Source organism: Drosophila sulfurigaster, chromosome 3 (genome assembly GCF_023558435.1).
Source record: "Drosophila sulfurigaster albostrigata strain 15112-1811.04 chromosome 3, ASM2355843v2, whole genome shotgun sequence".
Classification (NCBI taxonomy): Eukaryota; Metazoa; Arthropoda; class Insecta; order Diptera; family Drosophilidae; genus Drosophila; species Drosophila sulfurigaster.
This window is the reverse complement of record NC_084883.1, coordinates 41,183,743-41,206,727: the sequence shown is the minus strand read 5'-3', so window position 1 is coordinate 41,206,727 and position 22,985 is coordinate 41,183,743. Positions and strand designations below refer to the sequence as shown.

Here is a 22,985-nt window from a genome sequence, read left to right as displayed (position 1 = left end):
AATCAATTGCATATGCACGATTATAAGTACTATAAATAAAATAATAAAACAAACAAACGCGCTGTTGTTAAGCGGCTTTCTAGAAGTGCATCGTAATATTGAAAAAATTAAGTAATCATTTCAATTCGACGTAATTTGGAGGCATAGAAAACAACAATTTATTGAATTCAACATTTAAAATTTAACACCAAATACATGAACTTAACTCTAATGTTAGGCACGAAATTACAATATTTTCTTGCCGTTGTTTATAAAGAATAATCTCGAATTTATCCACTTTTCGATTAAAAAAATCGCTGCTGATTATAGAAATTTATCTGAAAATATTCCCCCTTTTCTTCGAATTTTCCCAAAGGAATTAGGCTTTTTTCTTTGTATAGTAAAATAACTTGCCATTAGTAAATGTCTCATAAACAACACCTCTATGGTAGTTTTATATATTAGAGGATTTTCCAAGTGTGGAGTATTTCATTGCCAAGCGTTTAACTTCTCTAAACAATTCTTTATTTATTTTTGCTAACCTCTTAAACAAAAAGTAGTTAAAGTATTGAGTTTTTAATATTCAATATATAAGCATGGGATTGTTTTATTTTTGTAGAGATACCTTTTAGATGATGATGTAGTTTATAGTTTTCCGCATTATGTCACTCTTAGCTGTAGTCACAGTTGTAGTTGTAGTTTTTAAATTACTAAGCAATTGTTTGCCTGTGATGTCTGAGATGGCTTTTTGAAGGTTTTCCGGTCATCGTTGCAGCGTGGAAACCTTTTACCTTTAGCAACTCTTGGCCAGCTGCCAGAGTCGTGCAGAGATGCACCGACTGAGATAGACCTATGCCTAGTCAATGCAATATGATGAACTATGATTGGCAGCCTCTTCAGCCGGATGAACAAACAAATCGATGACGCAAGATCAAGCAAAACCAAGTAAGAAAGCTACAAACGAGTGGGCTCGACTGTGGAATACCCGTCTCCCATTTCGAATAAAATGAAAATGATGTGATATTCATTTTAAAATATGCCGAATTAATATACCGCAAAAATTCTAAATATATTCCATACGCAATAGTACTATGGCTATAGTGATACAGTACTACATTCAAAATATACCATACAGTACAAAATATATCAGATATACCAACGTAATATACCACAAAATACTCAAAATATACCAAATGTAGCATTTTACTACATTTAAAACATACTTATTACCTATTTCTGATAAAAGCAAAACAGGGCGGTAATATTCTAGAAATATAACGAATTATATACTACAAATATACTAAAATTATATAACGATATAGTACTACATTCACAATATACCATAGAGTGTAAAGTATACCAGATTGTACTACATTCAAAATATACCATACAGTGAAAAACATACCAGATTGTCAGCCAAAGCAGCTGAAACGGACAGATGGACATGGCTATATACTCTTGGCTGTTGATCCAGATCATGAATTTATATACTATATGGAATCGGATATGCCTCCTTCTGCCTGTTAGATACATTTTCCTTGGGCACAAAGTTATAATACCCTTTTACCCTATGGGTAGCGGGTATAAAAAGCCATGCGAAATAAATGTATAGAAAAAGTATCTTGACTTGATGTCATGTCTGCCCAAAAAAAGAGGCTTGTCATTTGCATAATTACAACTCTCTGTGGAAATTCGTTGTCATTGTAGTGTATTAAATTAAAGCTGTCCCAATTTAGGAAAGAGCTGAAACATTTCAATTGACAGACTCGAATTGAGATGGTGGTTGGGTTAATTATCAAGTATGCCAAACTATTTTATTAAAGTCATCAAAAGTTATTAGTTTTGATTGTTATTTATGTCTTTGGATGCTCAGACGCTGCTCGAGACATTCATGAAGTCTTCTCTGCCGTTGACAACCTCGAACCGCAACGAACGATGTCATGAATCATTCGCACACACACTTTACATGAAAGTAGTTCAAAGCCGAAAGTGTTCTAAGAATAAATAAAAAAAGCCATAAAAGTATTGAGATAATAAAAAAGTGGGTGTGGTTTCATTTTGTTTGGTATTTGCCTTTTATTTAATATTAAATTATTGTACAGGTTGAACTTATTCAAATTGTATTTAGTTGCCATTGATTTTGTTGTCTGTATTAAATCATAAACATTTAATTTCGGTTTTTTTTTTCTGTTTTCGCTACTTAGAAATCAACTACGAATATTTACAAAAATTGTTTACGTTAATCGCATCGACATTTATCTTTCTCTTCGTCTTCGTCTCAATCAATCTTCGAATGCTGCCTCGAGAGGAGGCGAGTTTAACCCTTTGCCTTTTCAACTATACAAAAAATGCTTACAGTGTAAACATAAAAACTACACGCGTCTATAGAGAATTCCAAGAGAATTCATATATTTATTTAGGTTTCTATTTGTTTGTGTTAATAGATTCATTATTTAATATTATTACTTGTATGTAAATAATATTTGTGTTTTTGTTTTTGTTTTGTTTTTAACAAAGGTACGTTAAATATTTACGACAAATTCAATGCATTAAAAATAATTTAGTTATTCCATCTCTCTTCGACTTTTGTTTTCGAGTTTCCATTTTTGTTTTGTTTTTGAGTTTGAAGTTTCGAGTTTCGAGATTCAAGTTTCATTTCTCAGATTGATTTTTACCTTTCGTTCCTGCGGGTTCACAGCGGGAACCCTTACCGCTTAGCTACTATAGAATACAACTAGAGACACGTTCAGCTAAAAACATTCTTAGTGATTACCATTACCATTTTTTCTTATTTTTGTTGGGATTACTTTAGTTATTATACTAGTACTTTACGTTTAGCTTAATTCATCATCGTTATGTCATCCACTTTTTTTTTGTTTGTTTGTTTGTATTGTGCATATTAAAACAATTAATAATTGTATGTATAACTGATGCTCTTCCAGAACTCAACACAAGAAATCAATCAAATCGATCGAGCAAATAAATTTGCGAAAACAATTTCGAATTTGTTAGCGATCATCTTTGTTTCTTTTCTTTTAAATTTCTGTTTACATTTTTTTTTTTGGCTCTTTGGCTTAATAACTATGGACGTAACCTTGGGATGGGAAAAGTGCAAAAAGTGCATTGCCATTGCTCGTTACAGATTTTCGTCTTCTTGGAAAAAATCAATTGTGAGTTGTGTGTATTGTTTTTTCCTTCATCGATTTCCTTCTCAATTTATATTTTCGTGTGTGTTTTGTGGCTAAGTGTTTACCCAATGAAAACTCGCATAAACCAAAAACTAAGTACAAACAATGCAAAATGTTTATACGAGCTGCGTGTGTGTGTGTTTGTGTTGTTTCGCCCACAATTATATTTTTCTTTTCTTTTACCTTTACTTTGTATTTCTTGTTAATTTTAGTGCGTGCAATTTGTTGCTTCGACCATTTTTCTGCTAGCAAATAATTCTAAACAATTTCGTTTTGGCTCAGCATCTAATTTGGTTCTCTCTATATAAAGTGCGCTTCCTTTTTAAATTTTCATTTTTCATTTTTGGGTTTCTATTTCGGTTTCGTTTTATAAATTTTATTTTTAGTTTTGCATACTTTTTTCATAAATCACAGAAAAAGTTTTTTCATCAAATTGTGTGTGTTTTTTTTGCTTTTCATTAATTTTCAAGTTTAATGTTCAAGTTCACTTTTAGTTTTATTTTTATTTTCTACTACAAAATATAATCAAGTTTTTTTTCCGTTGGTTGCGTTTTTAAACTCTGCTAAAATGCGTGCGTTTAAAAACGTTAACCGCGTCGAACAGTGTCTGCACTAAGTTGTTTGCCCGTTGCTGGCATTTGTTAAAATATTCTTTATTTAGTTACGTTAATTATCTCATTAGACGCTGTCATAGAATTCCATTGAAATTTATGCTAAACTCGATTAGTTTTATGTTTTGTTCTTGATATACATTTATTTGATTTTTGGCTTTTCGTCCATAAAAGTTTTTTTGGGCGCCACTTTAAGTATTTCATTGATTTAAGTAAATAATTGTTAACATATTTTTTTTTGTTCTACGTTTATTTATAGTTGCATCTTTCCCTTCGCACATCAAGTATTTTGATTCATTTTCTTTTTCAAAACCATTTTGAAGTGTCTTTGATTTCAAATTTGCACATTTGTTACAACTTTCTTTCTCCTCTTCTCTTCTTTTTACTCTCCTCTCTTTTATCGTCCTCTCATCTTTAGTGTTTCGGTAACGTTTCTTAAAACATGGAAATGGATTTGATTGGTTTTTTTTGTTTTCATTTTCTACGACGCTATGTAAAATACTTGGTTAGGTTTATTTTTGTTTAAATTTAATGTTAGCTTTAGTTGTTCATCATCTTGTTGTTTGTTGACTATTTTATTTAGAATTTATTTGCTGTTGTTTGCTAAAAATTTGTTACTACTTTTTTTCAATTCTAGTTTTTAATTGTTTAACTATTCGCATAAATTGTCTTCAAAAATGTTTATTGTATGAACTATTCTTCTAAATCGTTTCGTCCTCTCTTTTTTCACTCTCGCTGTCTCGCTTTCTGGTGGTTCAGTGATTTTAGTTTATTTAATATTCAACATCAGCTACATTTTTTTGTTTTAATATTGTGTACTTCTAATTGCTAATCAGAGGTTCTAATTAAGCAGCAACAACAATAACGCTGAAATAATAAAATAATAAAAAACGAAAACAAAATTATACGATATAAATGATTTAAATTTATTTGTTTGCTTTATACATAAATTCATTTATTATTTGTATGCTCATTAATTATTAAAAAATTGTATCACTTAAACAGCGCGGCAAATTGTTTCTCTTTTTTTTTTGTTTGTTTAAAATATTAAAGAAGCGTTTAAAAATAATAATAAAATGTATAAAAATGATATATGAAACAAGAATGAGGACTACCTATCGGCATGCCTTTTGCAAACATTCGTTTTACAATTCTCACAAAATGAATTCCGAATATAGGAAATTTAACGAATTAAAATCCGAAATTTAAAATATTGTTCAACGCGAGAAATTGAGTTAAGTTTGCTGTTTAAAATTGTGATATATCGGAACTATTTAGCTTATGTATTTGCATTTTGCAGATGCTTGTCTTAGGTGGCCCGGGCGCTTTTGACCCAGAAGAAGAAAAAAACTATATGCTAGTCATTGGAAACACAGGGAGATTATAGTATGTTTATTTTCTTTGCTTTTGCTTTTTACAATTTAAGAAAAGTGTATTGAAAGTATCGATTATCGATTACATTTTATTATGCTCCCCAGCTTAAGGGAGTAATCCCTGGGTTGTTGTTTGCATGCGAAATGAAGATAGCTGGACAAACACACAGGAAAGAAAAAACACAACCAAACACACAATAATTACACGCACACAGAGAGAAAAATGTACAAATTGTTGGGTTGTGTAAACAGAAAATGAAGGAAGGAGGAAGAAAATACTTTGCAAAAATCATTTTGAACCTATCGACTAAATACAAATTTATATTTAATTTAAAAAAATATATTTTTTGTTTGTTGAAAAGAAAAGCCTGTGCTTCTGCTTTCTGCAAATTTGACTAAGCTGAGTATCCTTTTTGGACAAGGCTCTAAACGAAGACGACCCTAAGTAACTAAACTACAATAATTAACACACGCCCAGGCACGAATTTGACTGAATTAGAAATGCTGCTGCTTTCCTCTTTTAACCCCTTTCCTAAGCTCTAAAATCGAACCTGGAATAACTTTAGTTAGTACACTCTTCCTTTATATGGCTGCCGATTTGTTGTAGTTGGTTGTTGTGTGGATTGTTTGATAGAATTGCTGTTGATGGTTGTTGGTTGTCGGTTTGCTGATGGGCTGCTGATCGGGTTTTGGTCTAACAATAGAAACGTACGCCATCCACTGAGAGGACCTGCTTTAATTTTCATTTATTCTGTCGATTTGGTTCCGTATACAGCTGCACGCCTTCAACGGTGAAAATTGAGGTTTCTACAAAAAAAAGAGAGAGAAAGAGATGATAAATAAATAGAATTCTTTAAATGTATTTATTCTAGTTATAAAAGTGCCTAAATTAATTATATCATGATTAGCACAACAAATGTGTACTTAGATTTAAATATCATTCACATTGTTGTATGATCACACTATATCTTAACTGTTCTTCTGTATAATACTAACAGCTATAGTCTTAATAATTCCAGATTTTGCTTGTAGAAATATAAGTTATTAAAGAAATACTTTTGTATGGGAAAATTCGCCTACTTACTAAGGGGTTTAGTTGCTTTGGCTGGCAATATTTTTCCATATAGTATATTTGGAATACAATATCAATATACCAAATATATCTATCGATATATTCTTAGTATTTTTGAGGTATATTATTTTAGTATATTTTAAAAATAAAGCCGTGCTGTATTGCTTTTATTAAAAATTGGTAGCGAGTATCTCACAATTTTCTTACTAGTTTTTTCTTTGTATGTACATTCGTACATTCATTATGTTATATTTAAAACTAAATAGACGTATTAATTTGGAATATTGACAATCAAATAATTCTATAAATAAGCATAATTTTTAATTAAAGTTATAAAATTATGACTTCATTTAGCCAGTGGCCATAATTTCATTTCATTGACTGTCGGCGCTGACAATTAAAATGCAATGGAAATTTCATTTTATATGCCCAATCCCAATCCGAATCCCTACTTCCACCCACATTCGGTTGGTTCAACCGTGTTTCCGGATCAGGCTGCTGTGGTTTTTATGGTCTCTCTGTGTGCGTTGACCTTTCCCGCAGTTGCGAGTCGCAGTTGAACATGATAAATGCCGCACATTAGTTGCGTTTTAATTGATTTTATCTGGGAAATGTTTAAGCTGCTGCTGCGTTGCAAACTACGCAAATGTTTAATGAGCAAATATACAAATACAGCAAATAGTCGAAAAAAGGGAAATGGGAAAGCGGAAAGCAAACGAGCGTAATGAGCTACACCTGTGCTATGTGCGCTTTGATTTCAATTTTTGACCAAAATTAGCATATTTTCAACTTGGTAAATAGTCACGAGAGTTCGTTCAGTGCTCAGTGCTAAAAGTTTGCCCTGACCATGGTTAGATGGATGTGTACACAAATCAACGTTAATCACATTTTAAGCACACATTAAGCTGCCCAGTCATTAAGTGGGCACATTTGAGGGTTCTTCTCTTCCCTCTTTGTATTCCACATTCATTCAACACTTAAATCCTCCCCAGGGGAATCTCTCGCTGTGTCTGTGTATCTCTCTTTTCATTCATAGGGCATTGCATTCAATATGCAATTCGCAATTCGAAATTGCACTTGCCAAATTGCAGAGTTCGATTCCAATTGCTCCAGACACTCCACACTCCAGACAGAAAACATTTACTTCGTTTTCACAAATGCAAATTGCATGCACTCTGCGTCTGCTTCTAATTAATGATGTCCCTAGATTAAGCTTTAAGCTGGTTTAAACAGATTCTATGAAATAATTTGCGAGCAACTGATAAGCGAATTATACTTGACTACGAAATGCGATAGTTTGCTTTTGTGTGTGAAATACTAAGCTGCATTTTTTACTCGATGAGGAAGTGTTTGAAGTAGCTTACTAATCATTTTTAGTCATTTGTCTGCACAAATTGGTTCACTTGATTGAAGTGACTGGGCAAACTTTTTACAACTCATGTTTAACATGATTATTTAGAGTGACTTTTCAATTGAAATGCTTACACAGATGAAGAGCTTTCAAAAATAATTTGTTAAACATTTTAAACGTATAATTGTAGACTTTACAATGATGTTGACTACGCAAAAATATTGTAAACTTTATATATTTAAATATCCTAAGCTAATTTTTGCTTTAGTTTTCTGTAACATTTTGCACAAGTTGCATTTAATAAAGAAATAATTTGTTAAAATTATACTGAAATTCATTTAAACATTGCTAATTTATATATTGAAAAAAACTAACTAATTTTGGTTTTACTTTTCTCTGAAATTTTACTCAAATTGGAAGAATAGCAAGGTTTAAATTTATGTTGCTTACTGAAACGCATTAAACTTTGCTAGTATATAAATTTAAAAGGTATAAACTAGTTTTTGCTTAAATCTTCTGTTACATTTTAAGTTCAATAAAGTGTTGTAAATCATGTAAATAGTTTCAGTTTACAGCAGCGTTAACCTCGAATTTCAATGTGTTAACCGCAACTTGTTTTCCCAATAAACTGTCGAATTTGAACAATCGAGTTTGACAGTTGCCTTGGCAAAGTAGAGCACAGAGAATTTCGCTGAGATTGCTTTTGTTTCCGTCTCTCTCACTTCCATCCTCTCTCTCACTTTACTATCATCAGTGTTAATCAGTGATTTTGACTAGATTTTTAGCTGCTTACTTTGTGTAGTTATAGCTGTTTAACTAGTTGGATTTTTCGAGAACTTTGCCGCGAAATTACTTTTCACTGTTGCTCCTGGCAACTGACAACTTGCAACTTGTTGCCAGAGGAAAGTTTACAAAAGAAATACAAATTAAAACGCAAAAATAAAGTAATTACAGTTAACTGGTCTAGCTAGGCAAACATTAGTTAAACAGATACAGAAAAGTTGTCGCAAAACTTAAATGAAATGAAGTAGAGAACAGGCCTCGATTGTTCTTCTGGTGAAAAGTTGTAAAGTTCTTAAGACAAACACTGCAATTTAATTGGATTTTTTGCCCAGACAATGCGACGTTGGGATAAATTCATTTCATTTCGCACAGCTCTTTATAAATGTTTAATATATTAATTTGTGACTAACCGTCTGGCAATTCGTAGAGTTTCTTTGGCAATTGCGCAAAGTAGGGATGCTGCAGTGCCTCGTCGGCGCCGATGCGTTGCTCAGGATTGAGCTGCAGGAACGCGTTCGCTATCGTTTCGCCCTCGATGATGTCGTACAGCCGTGGAAAATTGTGACCCAGTTTCCGTGGTCGATAGAAACCTATGTTGTTGGCAAATTAGTAAAAAAAAAAAACGTTACAAATGTTTTCATTCTCCTTCCTTCCTTCCTTTGGCCAATTTACTCACCCAACTTGTGCGGTTTGTAGCCAGGAAAGTGTGTGCAACCCGGCCACGTATCCTCTGTGGGCGTGCCCAGCAGTTTGAATATCTTATCCAGCTGATCGTATGTATCACGTATGCCGGGGAATGTCGGCATTCCGGTCACCATCTCCACAAATATGCAGCCCACGCCCCACATGTCCAGCGACGTCGAATACTCTGTGCTGCCCAGCAAAACATCTAAATAAATAGTGCAAAAGTTGCTTCGTTAGGTAAATGCACTCCTAGTTTTTTTTTCTTTTTTGTACGTAGTATGAAAATAAATTGCAAATTTTAAATAAATAAACATAGATGTTCTTGGCTACCTGACTCTACGCTAAAATGCCCAGACTAACAGACTGACAGCCTGACACACTGACTGACAAGCCACATGCAGCAGAGGTCGCCTTAACGTTAACGCTTATCTCTTTCCAGAGTTCAGAGTCCCGAAGCCCAGCGGCTAACAAACTTTTCCTATGCACACACACAACCAACACACACATACACACAGCAGGTGGTGTCCTAAGCTGTGTTGTGCTTTGCCCCTTTTCAATTCTCTCTTGACCGCTTCGCTATGCTCTTTGGACACTATCTGCAGTCTCCTTTCCTATCCTGACCGGCTGGCTGGTCAAGAGTCCAGCATAGTCTGGCCTGCTAAGAAGTGCAGATTAAATTTGTTTAACATGCTTTGACTTGCCCCGTTGAGGTTAGTCTATGGAGCAGGCAGACAACACGGAACTGTTTATGCCAGGGAATTGCATATTAAAAAATTAACTTTATTCTCTCGTTCTCTCTTGTGCTTCTATTTTTCAATGTAGCGTTGCAAATTGATAGGAAATTTGTGTGCAGTACAAAAAATAATAGTGGCCAGCAAAATTGTTGGCAGCTTTGTTTACCTATGGCAAGGTATTAAATTAATTTTTAGTCTTCGTCTCCGTCTCAGCTCTTAGATAAATGAGAAATTCTTCACTTTTCGCTTAGAATTAATGGATTTTTCATTGCTCAAAAACAAAGTTCATCATAATCCAAAACATAGTATTTTGACTTTGTGCATTGAATTAGTTCGAAGAATTATTGAAATATTGTGCTTTGACTTGAGAGCATGGGAGACTATTAAATGTTCATTAATGTTCTATGTAGCACAAAACTTTAGCCATTAAATGAACTTATTGAACATGAGATTAATGTAAAATGATGTAGTAATTACTTTACATCAAAATCGTGTTATGGGCAAGCTGCTTACAAATTTGGTAAAATTGAACATCATTTAATTCTTCATTTATATTTGTTGTAGCACAGATGCTAAGCTTTTACATAATCATTGGAGTTGGCCTAAAAAATTAAATCAAAGCATTGAACTGAAGCTTTTTAATTCTAATTAGCATTCGTTTAACAATTCAAGTAAATAATCAAATAAAGTGATTCATATTCATTCATTCATTCATATTTTATTAGTTTCTCCCTATAAATTCATATATTCATTTGCAATTTCCACTTTTGCATATTGCATACAAATATTTATTTATTTAATTCACCGAATTATTTATTTACTTTCCTTTCCTTCTGGTGGCTTTCTTATTTTAAGTCTGCATATAAATTTGGAAGCTTTCAAAGCAATTTCTTAAATAAAACTTGCTCTGCAACTCGAAGTTGCATTTGTAAATGAGATGCACAAACAAGTTTTTCTTCAACTCCAACTGTACGTATAATAATTTCTAACACGTCTGTCAACTCGCATCTCTTGCCAAAATATATTATTCAAAGAGCATTTGAATTTGTCATATACGTATTTGGCTTACCTGGTGGACGGTACCATAACGTGACCACTTCATGGGAATACGTGTGGCTGGGAACGCTCTTGGCACGGGCCAGTCCAAAGTCGGCAAGCTTCAGTTCGCCGCAGTCGCTGATGAGCAGATTCTGTGGCTTGACATCGCGATGCAGAACACGACGCTTGTGGCAGTAGGAGAGGCCGCGCAGTAGCTGGAAGAGGAACAGACGCACATTGCGATGGTCCAGACCGCCCGAATGCTTCTCCATATATTGCGATAGATCCGTATTCTATTCGAGTGAATTGAATTAGTAAATTATTTAAGGAAATCAATACTTCTCGATACTCACCACATATTCAAAGACAAAGGTCAGCGTCTCGCGGGTGTGCACAATGTCGTGCAGGGTCACAATGTTGCTGTGTTTCAGTTCTTTGAGCAGCGATGCCTCTCTGATGGCCGTGAACGGTGCTCCTTCCTCTTCCTGCAGCCGAATCTCCTTCAGTGCAACACGCTGGTAGGTTAATCTGCGAAGAGTCAAGAGAGGGGGAGGCATGAAATTAATAAAATAAATATACAAGCCAAGACAGCAATGAGATGCTCTGTGCCACAGCTGTCCGAGCATTAGACTGGCAACATTTTTGTGGAACGCAGCCGCAGGCTTATTTTGTGTTTCGGGTGTCCTTGCCGAAAGTCATGTAGTAGGAGCTGAGCTGAGGAAGCAGGACATTAAACAGACATAATGTGGCAACACAAATACGCACAAACACTTAAATTAGGATAAAGCAAAACACACACACATACAAGTCTGTGCTTCTCTACCTTCCTGCCTCCACCTCCTTATATCCCTCAACATTACAAGGCCGCACATTTGAAGTGTCAAATTAGGTTAAATTATTTGACACCGCGCCACAGACGCTGACAATTTATGCGTTGCTTTTGGGTCCTGGCGAAATTCTAATTGGAAGCCCGCGTTGCTCTTTTCTCCCAAGACTTTTTTTTTGTGTGTGGCAGGTTCCATAAAATAGCAAATCCCAGTCATAAAGTAGTTGCTTTAAGCGTTGTTGACTCCCTTTTGCCGGCTGGCCAAAGTGCATGCAAAAATTGAGCAAAAGTTTTTATGGCTCAAGAGCAGCCCTGAGAATGCTTGGCTTCTGTCACGACTTTCTCTCTCCCCAACTCTCTCTCGTCTAGTAGTCCACTCCAATGTTTGTCAAAGGCTGAGAGGCTGCTAGAGAGTTAATTCGGGCCGCGCGATATCAGAGCTAATTGGCAGTTGATGTTAGCCAAGCAAAGTGTTTCACTTAAGAGTGCCACGCGATGGTTAATGATGATGACATGCGTTAATGAGCTGCTACTGCCGCTGAGTGATAGATACGATACTCTTAATGTGCTTAAAATGAAGCCATCAAACAGTCCGCTGATAGATGCTCCTCTATTACTCCTGCTCCTGCTCCCAGGCTAACTGGGCTAACACAAGTTTCAGCCAACTAAAGAGCAAATAATGCATAGCATAATGAGCAGACAAAATGGGAATATGCACAAATGGAATATTAAGTGCGAAACTTTGTTCAATACACAATTAGGATTAAGGGATTTGCTTTAGCATACAATTTGCCAACCAAAGTTTGTTTTTGCACATATTTAAACAGAAATTTATAATCACTTTGTCAAAAAATAGTGCTTTTAATTGATAGGCAATGTTTTATTTTACTAATCTTCGTTCAAAATTGGACATTGTATTGAAAAGAATATTGTAAATTGAGAAGCATTTAAATACACTGTGTATTCAATATAAATTTAATTTAAGATAACAAATTTAAAGCCTTTTCTAAAAGAATAAGTTGTTATTAGCAAAAATTCAAATACATACATGAATTTAATTTTACACTCTAGGATTTTAGTCTAGAGAATTGCAGCATATAGATATTTCATTTTTACTTTACTAATCTTCTTTTAGATTTAATCCCAAAATAAGGTCAAAGTAAATTTAAAAAAATCTGTATTTAATATTAAAATAAGTAGAATTTAGTTTTCTTGAGCATTCAATTTAAATTTAATTTCAGCTTATATTTCTTATAGAAAATTTAAACCCTTTACTTATAAAAAAGATTGCTATTTGCAGAATGTTAATAAAACGTAAAGAATACAATATAATTTTGATTTAAATTTGAATAATGTACTAAATATAATCTGAAACTATAAACAATATTTGCAATGCTTAAAATGCAATATAAATGAGTTGTTAAAATCTCTATTTATCCTTTGAATTTAATCCACATTTTTTCAGAATTATTCAATTATTTTAATATAGAGAACTAGCGCAACAATAATTTTTATTTCTTGTTTTAACAGCTTTGCTTCTTCTTCTGCAACTATAAACAATATTGTCGATACATAAAATCAAATGTAACTCAGTTTCTTGAACATCTATCTAAGGCTCATTCCATGCTCTGTGTTTCCTCATCCTTTTTTATTTTATTCAGAGCTATTTCGGCACTTTTGCCCCATTAAACGTCTAAGACTTTATTGAAGCATAAAACATTTTCATGCAGAATTAAGTATGCCTAACATTCTTTTTTTTTGGTTGTTACAATTTAAGACTTGTTTTATATTATCATCAACTGTTAGGCAGTTCTAGATTGATGTCTTTCTGTGGCATAGCTCTCGAAGGCGTGTTGTAAGCTGTAAAATGGGGGCACGTTTTGGATGCATGGAAAAGCCGCAGCAACCTTATCAATTAAGCCTTTTATGTGCTGGCTGATGGCAAATGCTGTGACGAAACACGCGCAACACACACACACACACTTTTATAACCTCCAAAAACGAAGCAAGTACGATGCCATAAAGAGCTTATGTCTTTGCACATCCTGTGTGCTACGAGGACACAACATCCTTTTCGAATGGAATGGAATGCAAAGCAATGCGATGCGATGCGGGGCCATGCGACATGCGAAATTTCCATGTAACCAGCAGCTGCTGCTGTTGCTGCTGCTGTCTGGGTTGCGAGTGTCTCAGGCAAATTACACGATAACAACAACAAGAACAGCTACGGCAACAAGGACTACGACATGACTATACGAGGATGTTTTTTCGACAGAATGATGAGGGAGAGAAGCACCTCCTTCTCAGCTTCTCTCGCCCACCTCAAAGTGCCATGAAAAATGTATGAGCTGCTGGCTACTGCTGCTGAAAGTGCCGTCAGCGGTTGATAATTTCTAACTGGGTCAACATTCGAGTGAAGCAGTGAGCAGCCACGCCCCCAACCACTCGATAAGGCGTCGAAGGTTGTACTTATGAGAAGATTGTCGCAGGATTTTAGCCTGTTAATGCAAAAATAATACGATTTTAGTTAAGAGTCAGAGCAACGCGTCTCTCTGTCGAAAAACTTTCTTCGTAAAGACACGCAGACAGGAAAGTTTTACCCTTAGCCAACAGATGGCGCTGCTGACCTACTAAATGCTAATCAGCCAAAGTTCAAGTGCTGGCAGAGAAACCCCGAAAAGAAAGGAGTGGGAAATGAGCTTAAAGGCAAAGGCAAAGGCAAAGGCAAAGAAAATAGAAAGTCAAATAGAAGTGAAATCATTCATGAAATCTTTTACAATTGACACAAGCGAAGCAGCAGGCAAAGGCAAAACTGCTGGAAAAACAAACTTTGGGGACACACACACACACACAAGCCGGCAGGCAGCTTCTTTCTTGTTCTCTCTGGCTGCATAAATCTTGGCCAAATTAGCTAGAGAAAAAAATGGGGAAAAAGGCAGGAAACAGCAGAAGAGACTAAAGAGTAGCAAAAGAAAAGTAAGCAAAGCACTGACCTAAATTTGCGTATTGCGTATGAAAAGCTAATCAGAAAGCCAAGCAGAGCGCAAGAAGTCTTCCCAAATCACAAAATAATAAAGGAGAGACGACGTAGAGAGCTCAAAAGTTGTCATGCATCACAGTTTTCATTAGCATTTCCATTACCATTCCCAATTTCTATTGCTGTGCTCTGTTTCGTAGTCGTCGGCATTCGGTATTCCATTTTCCACTTTGGCATTTTCCTTTTTGGCCAGATAAATTAGAGCGAATTAATTGCATTCCGAATAAACAAAGCTAATTGGAACTCATTTCGCATGTGGCCCGCTCTGCATGCCAAATGAGAGCAAGCTCCTCCTCCCAACTAAAGACGCAAGGAACAACAACTTTTCTTGTTTTTCACGTAATGCCCATTGTTGAATAACTTGACAGCGAGAGTTGGAGCGGGAAGCTGGGAGAAGGCAGCGCAAATGATTGTCAAATAAATCAGAAAGCAAAACAGCGCTAAAAGTGAGTTTGAGTTGAAGGCAAAGTCGTGACCAATGCAAGTGACAGCCCAAGGAATCCATCATAAGCAGCAGCCCCATCTCTTGATCTCCCTTATTCTCCACCTTTTCCATTCACACCCAGTGGCTGAGTAAATGTAAGTTGGGCTGTCAAAAAGGTGACGATGCTTGTTGTTGTTTTGCGCTTGGGTCCCCAGCTCATTTGTCAAATTATGAGACGCAGTCGCAGCCCCAAAAATCAGTGAGAGGAGGCGCAAATGAGGCAGCATTTGTTAAGCAGCGGACAAAGCGGAAATAAAGGATGGAGAAAGAGTTGGGGGACAAACTCAATTGTGTGTCAGTGCGACCTAAAAAAAAGGGGTGCGCTGCTTGCTTTGAAAAAGTGCGTAAGGACCTAAAAAAAAGCCAACAATTGTGGACCAGCAACAACTACAACAACAATGCTGATGAGGTTGCAGGATTCTTTTCTCTTTTTTTTTGTAGTTGGCCATTGTTGTTGCACTGCCTCTGTTAGTCATTTTGTGCCATTTTTTTCCATCGTCTCCCCTTCGTCTTTGGCCTGTTGATTGATAGCCGCATTTGCATGGCAACTGAAACTGAAACTGAGTCTGCAACTCTTGGTCTGGCACTGGGACTCTACACTCTGGGTATGTAATGAGCCTGCTGCCAGCAGCTTCTCCCATATATGTAAATAAATATATATAGGACGCAACTTGGTTGACTGCATGGCAAATGAGCACACAGCCAGTCCTAAATATATACGGAACGGATGCAGAGCAAAACCGGAGTAAAAGATTCGAGGCAAAAACATTTGTAAATAAATCAACAGAAAATGGCGGCGGCATTGTCACACATTTTTGCTTAAAAGGCATTTGATTTAGGCAACCCGTTCACTTCTGAGCTCCAGCTCTTAACTCTAACGCCCAACATCAGTTCGTCCATCTGTCTTGGATTCTCGTCAAAATTCATGGGAGGCATCGCCCTCGCTCTGTTAAGTCGACGGCAATAATTTTGTTTAACCCACTGACATGGCAACCCAATTTACGGCCACAAAGCGGACCGCGTCGTTGATTTATAGCACTCGGGGTTGCCTTCACTGTTACTCCACTAAAAAAGATGTGCATACACATTTATACTCACTTGCTAAATCCTTTGTAGACTGTCGCATAGGAGCCTTCACCGAGCGGTTCCAGTTTGACATAGGCTTCCTGCTTTCCGAATGGTGAGTCGCCCTGTGTGTGTCAGCATAGACAAATTGTACACAAAACGTTGTAATTAGTTAGACGGTAACGAAAACATTTCAGAGATATCTCTTAAAAATCTGTGTGAAGGCACTTTAAAGTGCCACCTACAAGTATGCAATGAAATTCGTTTAAATTGAACTGCACAAAAGTATGCAATAGAAATTTGAAGTTGCTTCGATGCATTGCAATTGACAAAGAGATTTTTGTCAATTTAATATTTTGTAAAAATAAACCATGTCAATAAACTTATTGTGCGTTATTTATATTAATGAAGAGTGGAATTGTTTTGACATATTTGAAATTATATTTGTGGTAATAGCAAATATTTTATAAATGAAAATAAAATTGAATTTGCTGCCAAAGGTAATTTGTATCGGAATTTCTGCACAATTTCCAGAAAACAAAAAGTTTAATAAATGAATAATTGTAACTAGATAATATTCGCATTGATGTATTTAAAAAGTATTTATTATAAAATGCAGAGACAACATTTCAAACCGATAACGCATCTTGTGTTTTGTTTGTATCAATGAAATTTGCATAAATAAAATATCGCATTACAATCAATTAATGTGAAATTAATTAAAATTAATGGTGGACTCTTGCACGTTGTAAAAATTAATTCCGAGTCTGAGTGTTGTACGCAATAAATCAATAAAAAGGAAACGAAATTAATTAAAATAATGAATTTAAAGTGCCTGGCTGCTTCACCATCATGCGGTGGTTGCTTGTGGTGATGGAGCCTAACGAAGTTTTTCACTCCGGCACTTCTTTTGCTTGCAGAGCATTTCGGAGTTAATGTTATTAACAATACACTCCTTAATTATGGTGATTTTTTAATGTATTCGTTTATTTGGAACACTCAATGCCAAGGCAAAGGGTCCCACCAGGACAAATTTCAAAGAGATTTAAAATTTTCAATATAAAGTAATTCAACGCACCGACGCGAGTCTCTTTTACTGCGTGCTTAAACCGTTTGGGAATTGCAATCGCAAAAATGTGCAAAAACGAGTGTAACGCACAGAAGTATGCAATACTTTTACGCACAGACCACACACACAACATAAATAAAGTAACTGCTTGACTGGCCACAAAGATTTATCAAATGACCAGGCTATAAACTACAGTTAACAATTCTTTATGCGTTTGTGTGTGTGTGTGTAATTTATTGAAATTGATGAAAATTGATAGCGAAAGAGAAAAGTGTACTTACACCAAATGCACTGAAACGTTTTCGTCGCGGATGTGGATCCTGTTTGTTGAGAAACACCTCGGACTTGGGTCTGGGCGGCTTCTTGGGTCGCATCACAACATGCGAATGGTATTTCATCTCCTCCCTGATGTCATCATCCAACAGTTTGCTGTCCGACGATACCGACAATTGCCGCTGAACGCGATCATGATGGTCGGTGCTATCCGTGCTGCGCCAGTCTGCAAAAAAAAAAGGAATAGGAAAAAAATATATAAAAAAAATATATAAGAGTGAGAGCTAAAAAAAGCGGGCAGGCTTAATGAGTTGTACAAGTGCTGGCTGCAAAAGGCAGCCAACTGAGAGACTACTTAAAATCTAAATTAGTGAACCAGTCCTTCGTCCTCAGCCAGATGGAGAAGTGGCACTGTGGAAACAAAGCAAAACCCGACAAATGGCCAACAGAAGCAGTAGCAGCAGCAGCAGCTACAGCGACAGCAAAGAGCCTCTACTTGAGGACGAGTGCTGGTAGTACTACAAACTGGAAAAGCTGAGCAAAAAAGGATTGTTGGCTTTTGCATAATGAGCAACGAAATCCGCTTGTGAGTTGTTAGCAAGTTTCCTCATTACGTTGTCGTCCTCGTCATCGTCATCGTCATCATCAATATCAAGCAGCACAAAGCGCATTATGAATGTGGCAGCCGGGCAACAAGCCTTGAAAGCGTTCCAGCAAATTGCTGGGCAAAAACTGTGTTTGCCATGTTTACCCAAAAAAAAAACTGTAAAACCGAAGCCGTAACCCAAAAAACTGAAACCGAAACGAATCGAATTCGCTGGCAAAACAAACTCTGAATAATAACGCACAGCATAGCACAGAGAACAAATAATAAAAATGTTTCAAAAGAATCAAAAGCAGGTGGCAACAACTGCGCGGGGCAACAGTCAGCAGTTGAAAGTTGGTCTAGGGCAAAGTTTTTGCTGCAGCTGGTTGTAATTGAATGCATTCGCACCGGAGTCGACATCCTTCCCAGGGGCGGATGGGGGGGCGTGGTCGTGGCGCTGTCCAGAGTGCCGCTGACTCTGGCAGTGGGTCACCTAGTAACCTGGTGATATTCATTGACTTGGGAGCGGCAGCCGCGTCGTCGTCGTCGTTGTCGTTGTCGCTGCTTTCATTTGCTTTTGCAATTTGTTTGCATTGCCACTGCCACGCCCATGTCCGCCCCCACAACCGCACACAAACACAGAGCTACATTTTACATTTTACACTACTTCCCCTGGCTGGATGACTGACTGTGTGTGTTTCCCTTAGCCAAAGCCACGCTCTGTTTGTTTGGCTTTCTATTTGAGCACTAATTACATTTTAAATTATGTTTGCTTTTGGCTGCTGCTGCTGCTGCTGGATGCAGTTGCTCCCTTGACTCTTGCTACATCTCTATATGCCACCTGCAGGCATCCGTCTCCCCCTCCATCTCCCTCTCTCTCTCTCTCTGTGTATGCGAATGTATCTATGCGGCTTTATTGAAATATTTATATAATAAAGTTGTGGCTGGCGGCTGTCGCCAGTTCACAGTTTCAGTTGCACTTCTCGTAAATTGGTTTTGTTACAGCTTAGAATCGAGCCATGTGTCATGTATCAAGTACGCGAGGGAAGGGGAGGAAGGGAGTGGGGCGTATTCACACACTCATGATATACTGCCTGGCAGCTGTGTGTGCGCTGAGCTTGAAATACGTGTGCACAACAAACACATACACACACTCAAACTTTCAGCAGGCGGCAACAAACTCGTGTTGCTGTTCACCTTCGTATGCAAATATTTATTGCAATTATTTAACCGGAGAGCGATATAAATCTTTAAATTCCGTTTTCGAAAAAAACAATAAACTCTTGCTCATAATATGCATATTGATTTCCTACTTGTAAAAGTGTCGTTTATACAACAAACAGAAAGCGAAGTTTACAAATAGTTTTCCAGCTTTGATTGCGAATTTGTCGTGTAAATACAAAAAAAGTGAATAACCTATTTGAATGTGTTGCATTGTTGCAGATTTTTAATAAATTTAGAAGTAGCTTTGTTGAACTTTGTTGATTTGCAATCAATTTGTTTATTTTTTGGCATTTAAAACAGGTTTGTATATTTCTTTAGACCGTAAACCAAATAATACAATGCTGTATTTTTGCTTAATATTTGTGATCATAATTTAAAAAATCATCAATAAGTGACATTTTTGTATATCAGATTATTCGAAAATATTGAATCGAAATCAAATTCAACTGAGGTGATTCACAGTCTTAAATAAGCAATCTTTGAAACTGATTTTAACTTGTTTGCAATGTGAACTTTATTCAACTTTCTTTTAAAATGTTTACTATTAATATTTTAGGTATACTATTCGGGCACTATTTCTGCATATTTAGGGAAACGCGAATTGTATTTAATTAACTGGATCTCTCATTATGTGTTGTTAAAATAATGTTTAATTTGTAGTTAGTTTACGAGTATTAAAATAGTTTTGTAGGTAGCAGAATAATAATCGAATAAAAGAAAATACTATTAATCTACAAAGTTTTTAAATAAGAAACTATTAATATTGATTGTCTTATTTTAAAGAAAATTAAGTATTATAATTTTTTGTAACTTGGATTTAGATTCTAGTTTATAAAGTGCAGCTATAGCAACTGACCGCTTCTGGCTATTTTGAAGTAAAGTACGAAAAAGTAATCAATAAAAATCTCACTCTATATAAACAGTAAACATCTCAATAATAAGCAATCTGTTCTTCCGTTGAAGTGTACAAAGTGCAGCACATTTTTTAAAGCATAAACAGCACTCCTTCTAGTTCCGCCTCAGCACACTTTGTACACACATTTTTTATTGAACTCATATAGCAGAATATTTCGCTGTTATTTCCTCTCTTTTCACGTTTAACAAGGGGGAAACTCCCTTTGGAGTTTACCTTTAAAACTCGCAGTTTATACACTTGGGCAACCTTTGCGAATTGTGGCGTTGCATTGCTTGCGAAATTTTTGTAACCCAATTCCGCAACCCTCAATATAAAATACTATATATGGTATATAGTATATACTATGGTATGCAGGAAGATTGTACACTAAAAACTCTGCTCACATAACTGCAAAACAGTCAATGGCCTGGCCTGGCCACAGTAAAAACTCCACTTACGAGTCTCGCAGCGCGCATTCAAGAACTGTCTGGCCCCATTTTTGTTGTATTTTTTTTTGGTGTTTTTCACGCCTCCCCAAACGCAGAAAATGCGAATAAAAAGATACACAAATAAAAGGAGTCAGCAAGAGCGAGAGACAAGTCAGCAGCAAAGACAGAGAATAAATAAAATAAAACAAATTTAATATGCGCGCACAAGATGTTCGCTTCCGCTTCCACAGACAGAACAGAATGTTGAGAAATTACTAACATAAAAATTAAAAATTCAACAGCAGCTGATTGTGCGCGAGTCGAGCGGCGAGAAAAACCTTTTTGGGAAAAACTTGCAAAAGGATATGCGAGCGAATGTTCAGCTCAGTTGAAAGCTAATCCTAGTGTGTGTGTGTGTGTGGCACAAGGACTTGGCATACTTGATATTAGGTAAAGCACACACACATCTAGAGAGATAGAGACAGCGCAAATGTTGACGGCGATTAAATGCGCAATATGCGCCATAAATGAGCCAAAAAAAAAGAAGCGCACAGCAAACTTCAATAAAAAATTCAGCTCAAATGTAGACTCATCCATGTCTAAAACTCGTATTATCTAGTCTAGACCCTTCAAGCGGAATGGAGCGGAGCAGAGCAGCAACTCAACGTTGTCCTGGCAGTCTCGCTCTTTTTCTCTATATGATTTTGCCTCTTGGCTTCTGCTCAACAATCCGATGACAACAACAACAACAACAACGAATGGGAACATTTGATTTGCAAAAATTGACTGAGCATTGGCAAAGTGGCTGTAAAATTGGAAAAACGACTCGCAATGTCAGAGCCAAGAGAGAAATTGTAGTAGAAGGAGAAGCTCCTTCTTTGATTTTTATATTTCCTCTTTTTTTTTGGTATATTAGAAAGTTCTAAAAATCGAATACTCGTGATTATTCGCTGGAGTGTGCCAACAATTGCCATTGGCAATGCGATGCTGTCAGAGGCAAAAGCGATAATCATTTTGGCAATGATAATGCTTCCCAAATGCCGAATGGGCCAAGACGGCAAATGATAATGTCCAACCAACCAACTGACTGACTGACTGTCTGTTGAGTCTAACCTCGTCTAACGATGGCTACGTATAAGTAGTTATCGATTTCATGTGCGCATTCATGAATGCTAACTGGGGCATTGGGATTTCCGTTGAGCCACACAAAAGGCACAAGCAGAAGACGCTCGAAGCTCTTTTAATTAAATTTGTGACTTTAATTTGTATTTAGATTGCCACTCAAGTCATTGTCAAACGATCTGGCAGCACTGAATAAATTCATGGAAGCCTTAACTTAAGACTGCAACTGATTTCATTGTGAATTCAAGATGAAATCGTATGGAACAATCGATGAAAGTGCCAAGGACAGACTTCATATTATATCAATTCCAATAAAGAAGTGAATTAAGCTAGGAAATACTGAATAACACTTTTGATGTTATTGAACTGATATTAAATAAAATTATTAGCATTATGTTAACTATACAGAATGTTAAAGAAGCTATATGCTTAACATATTTGTGACTATTACATTCGAGGTAAATTAAATTTAGTTGTATACATCTGACTATTACATTCTTGGACATTCTTGTTTAATTAAGGTTAATATCCTTTTACACTTTATACTGAATTCATTCATACATAATGAAGCTTAATGTTTAACTTGTGACTATTACATTCTCGAACTGTTAAGGCGTCGATTACTACGTATGATTGTATTAGATTTCCAGTCCAATAAGTTTTATGCTACACATAAATAATTAAATGTTCTACACTTTAGTTTATTATCTACAAGTTAATGTACTTTTCCTTGTTTTCAGACTATTTTCTTGCTAATTTTAGCTATTCTATCTTTACTGTATCTTGGAATTATCAACTTCAGTTTCACTTCCCCATTTGTCACATCTTGTAATGATTTTTGTGCTATTCATAAATTGTCAACCCCAAGCTAAGAGTAACATGTTATATTATCTTTGTTTTCAGCACATTTCATTTTGATCTCATCTCTGTCTCATTTGTAATATTTTGAAATGATTTGTGTGCTATTCATAAATTATTAAATTTACTATGTTATTCTTCACTTTTATCATCTACAAGTTGAGTGCAATATGTTTTGCTCTTTGTATTCATCACATTTTGTTTCCCCTATCTCAGATATTGCTATCTCTGATTCATGCTGTAACTATTGAGTTCAGTTTCGCTGCCCCATTTGTAACATTTTTGCAGTTTTGTCCATAAAATTG

At 35.9% G+C, this 22,985-nt stretch overlaps 1 protein-coding gene and 1 non-coding gene across 4 annotated transcripts in view; both read right to left on the bottom strand.

Moving 5' to 3' along the window:
• Positions 1-3,609: 3,609 nt before the first annotated feature.
• Positions 3,610-22,985, bottom strand: part of LOC133840763 (cyclin-dependent kinase 14) — a 139,889-nt gene continuing 120,513 nt past the window's right edge. For all 3 annotated transcript variants that reach the window (XM_062272806.1, XM_062272805.1, XM_062272807.1), the window contains 7 exons: positions 17,576-17,793; positions 16,259-16,350; positions 11,167-11,341; positions 10,845-11,106; positions 9,034-9,246; positions 8,768-8,947; positions 3,610-5,958 (listed from right to left, as the gene is read on the bottom strand). In XM_062272806.1, the coding sequence (XP_062128790.1) occupies positions 5,894-5,958; positions 8,768-8,947; positions 9,034-9,246; positions 10,845-11,106; positions 11,167-11,341; positions 16,259-16,350; positions 17,576-17,793 (1,205 nt within the window). In that variant the 3' untranslated portion in view covers positions 3,610-5,893. The remainder of the gene's footprint in view (positions 5,959-8,767; positions 8,948-9,033; positions 9,247-10,844; positions 11,107-11,166; positions 11,342-16,258; positions 16,351-17,575; positions 17,794-22,985) is intronic.
• LOC133846620 (U7 small nuclear RNA) lies at positions 17,215-17,279 on the bottom strand. Its single transcript, XR_009894961.1, has one exon. It is a non-coding gene; the product is annotated as a U7 small nuclear RNA (small nuclear RNA).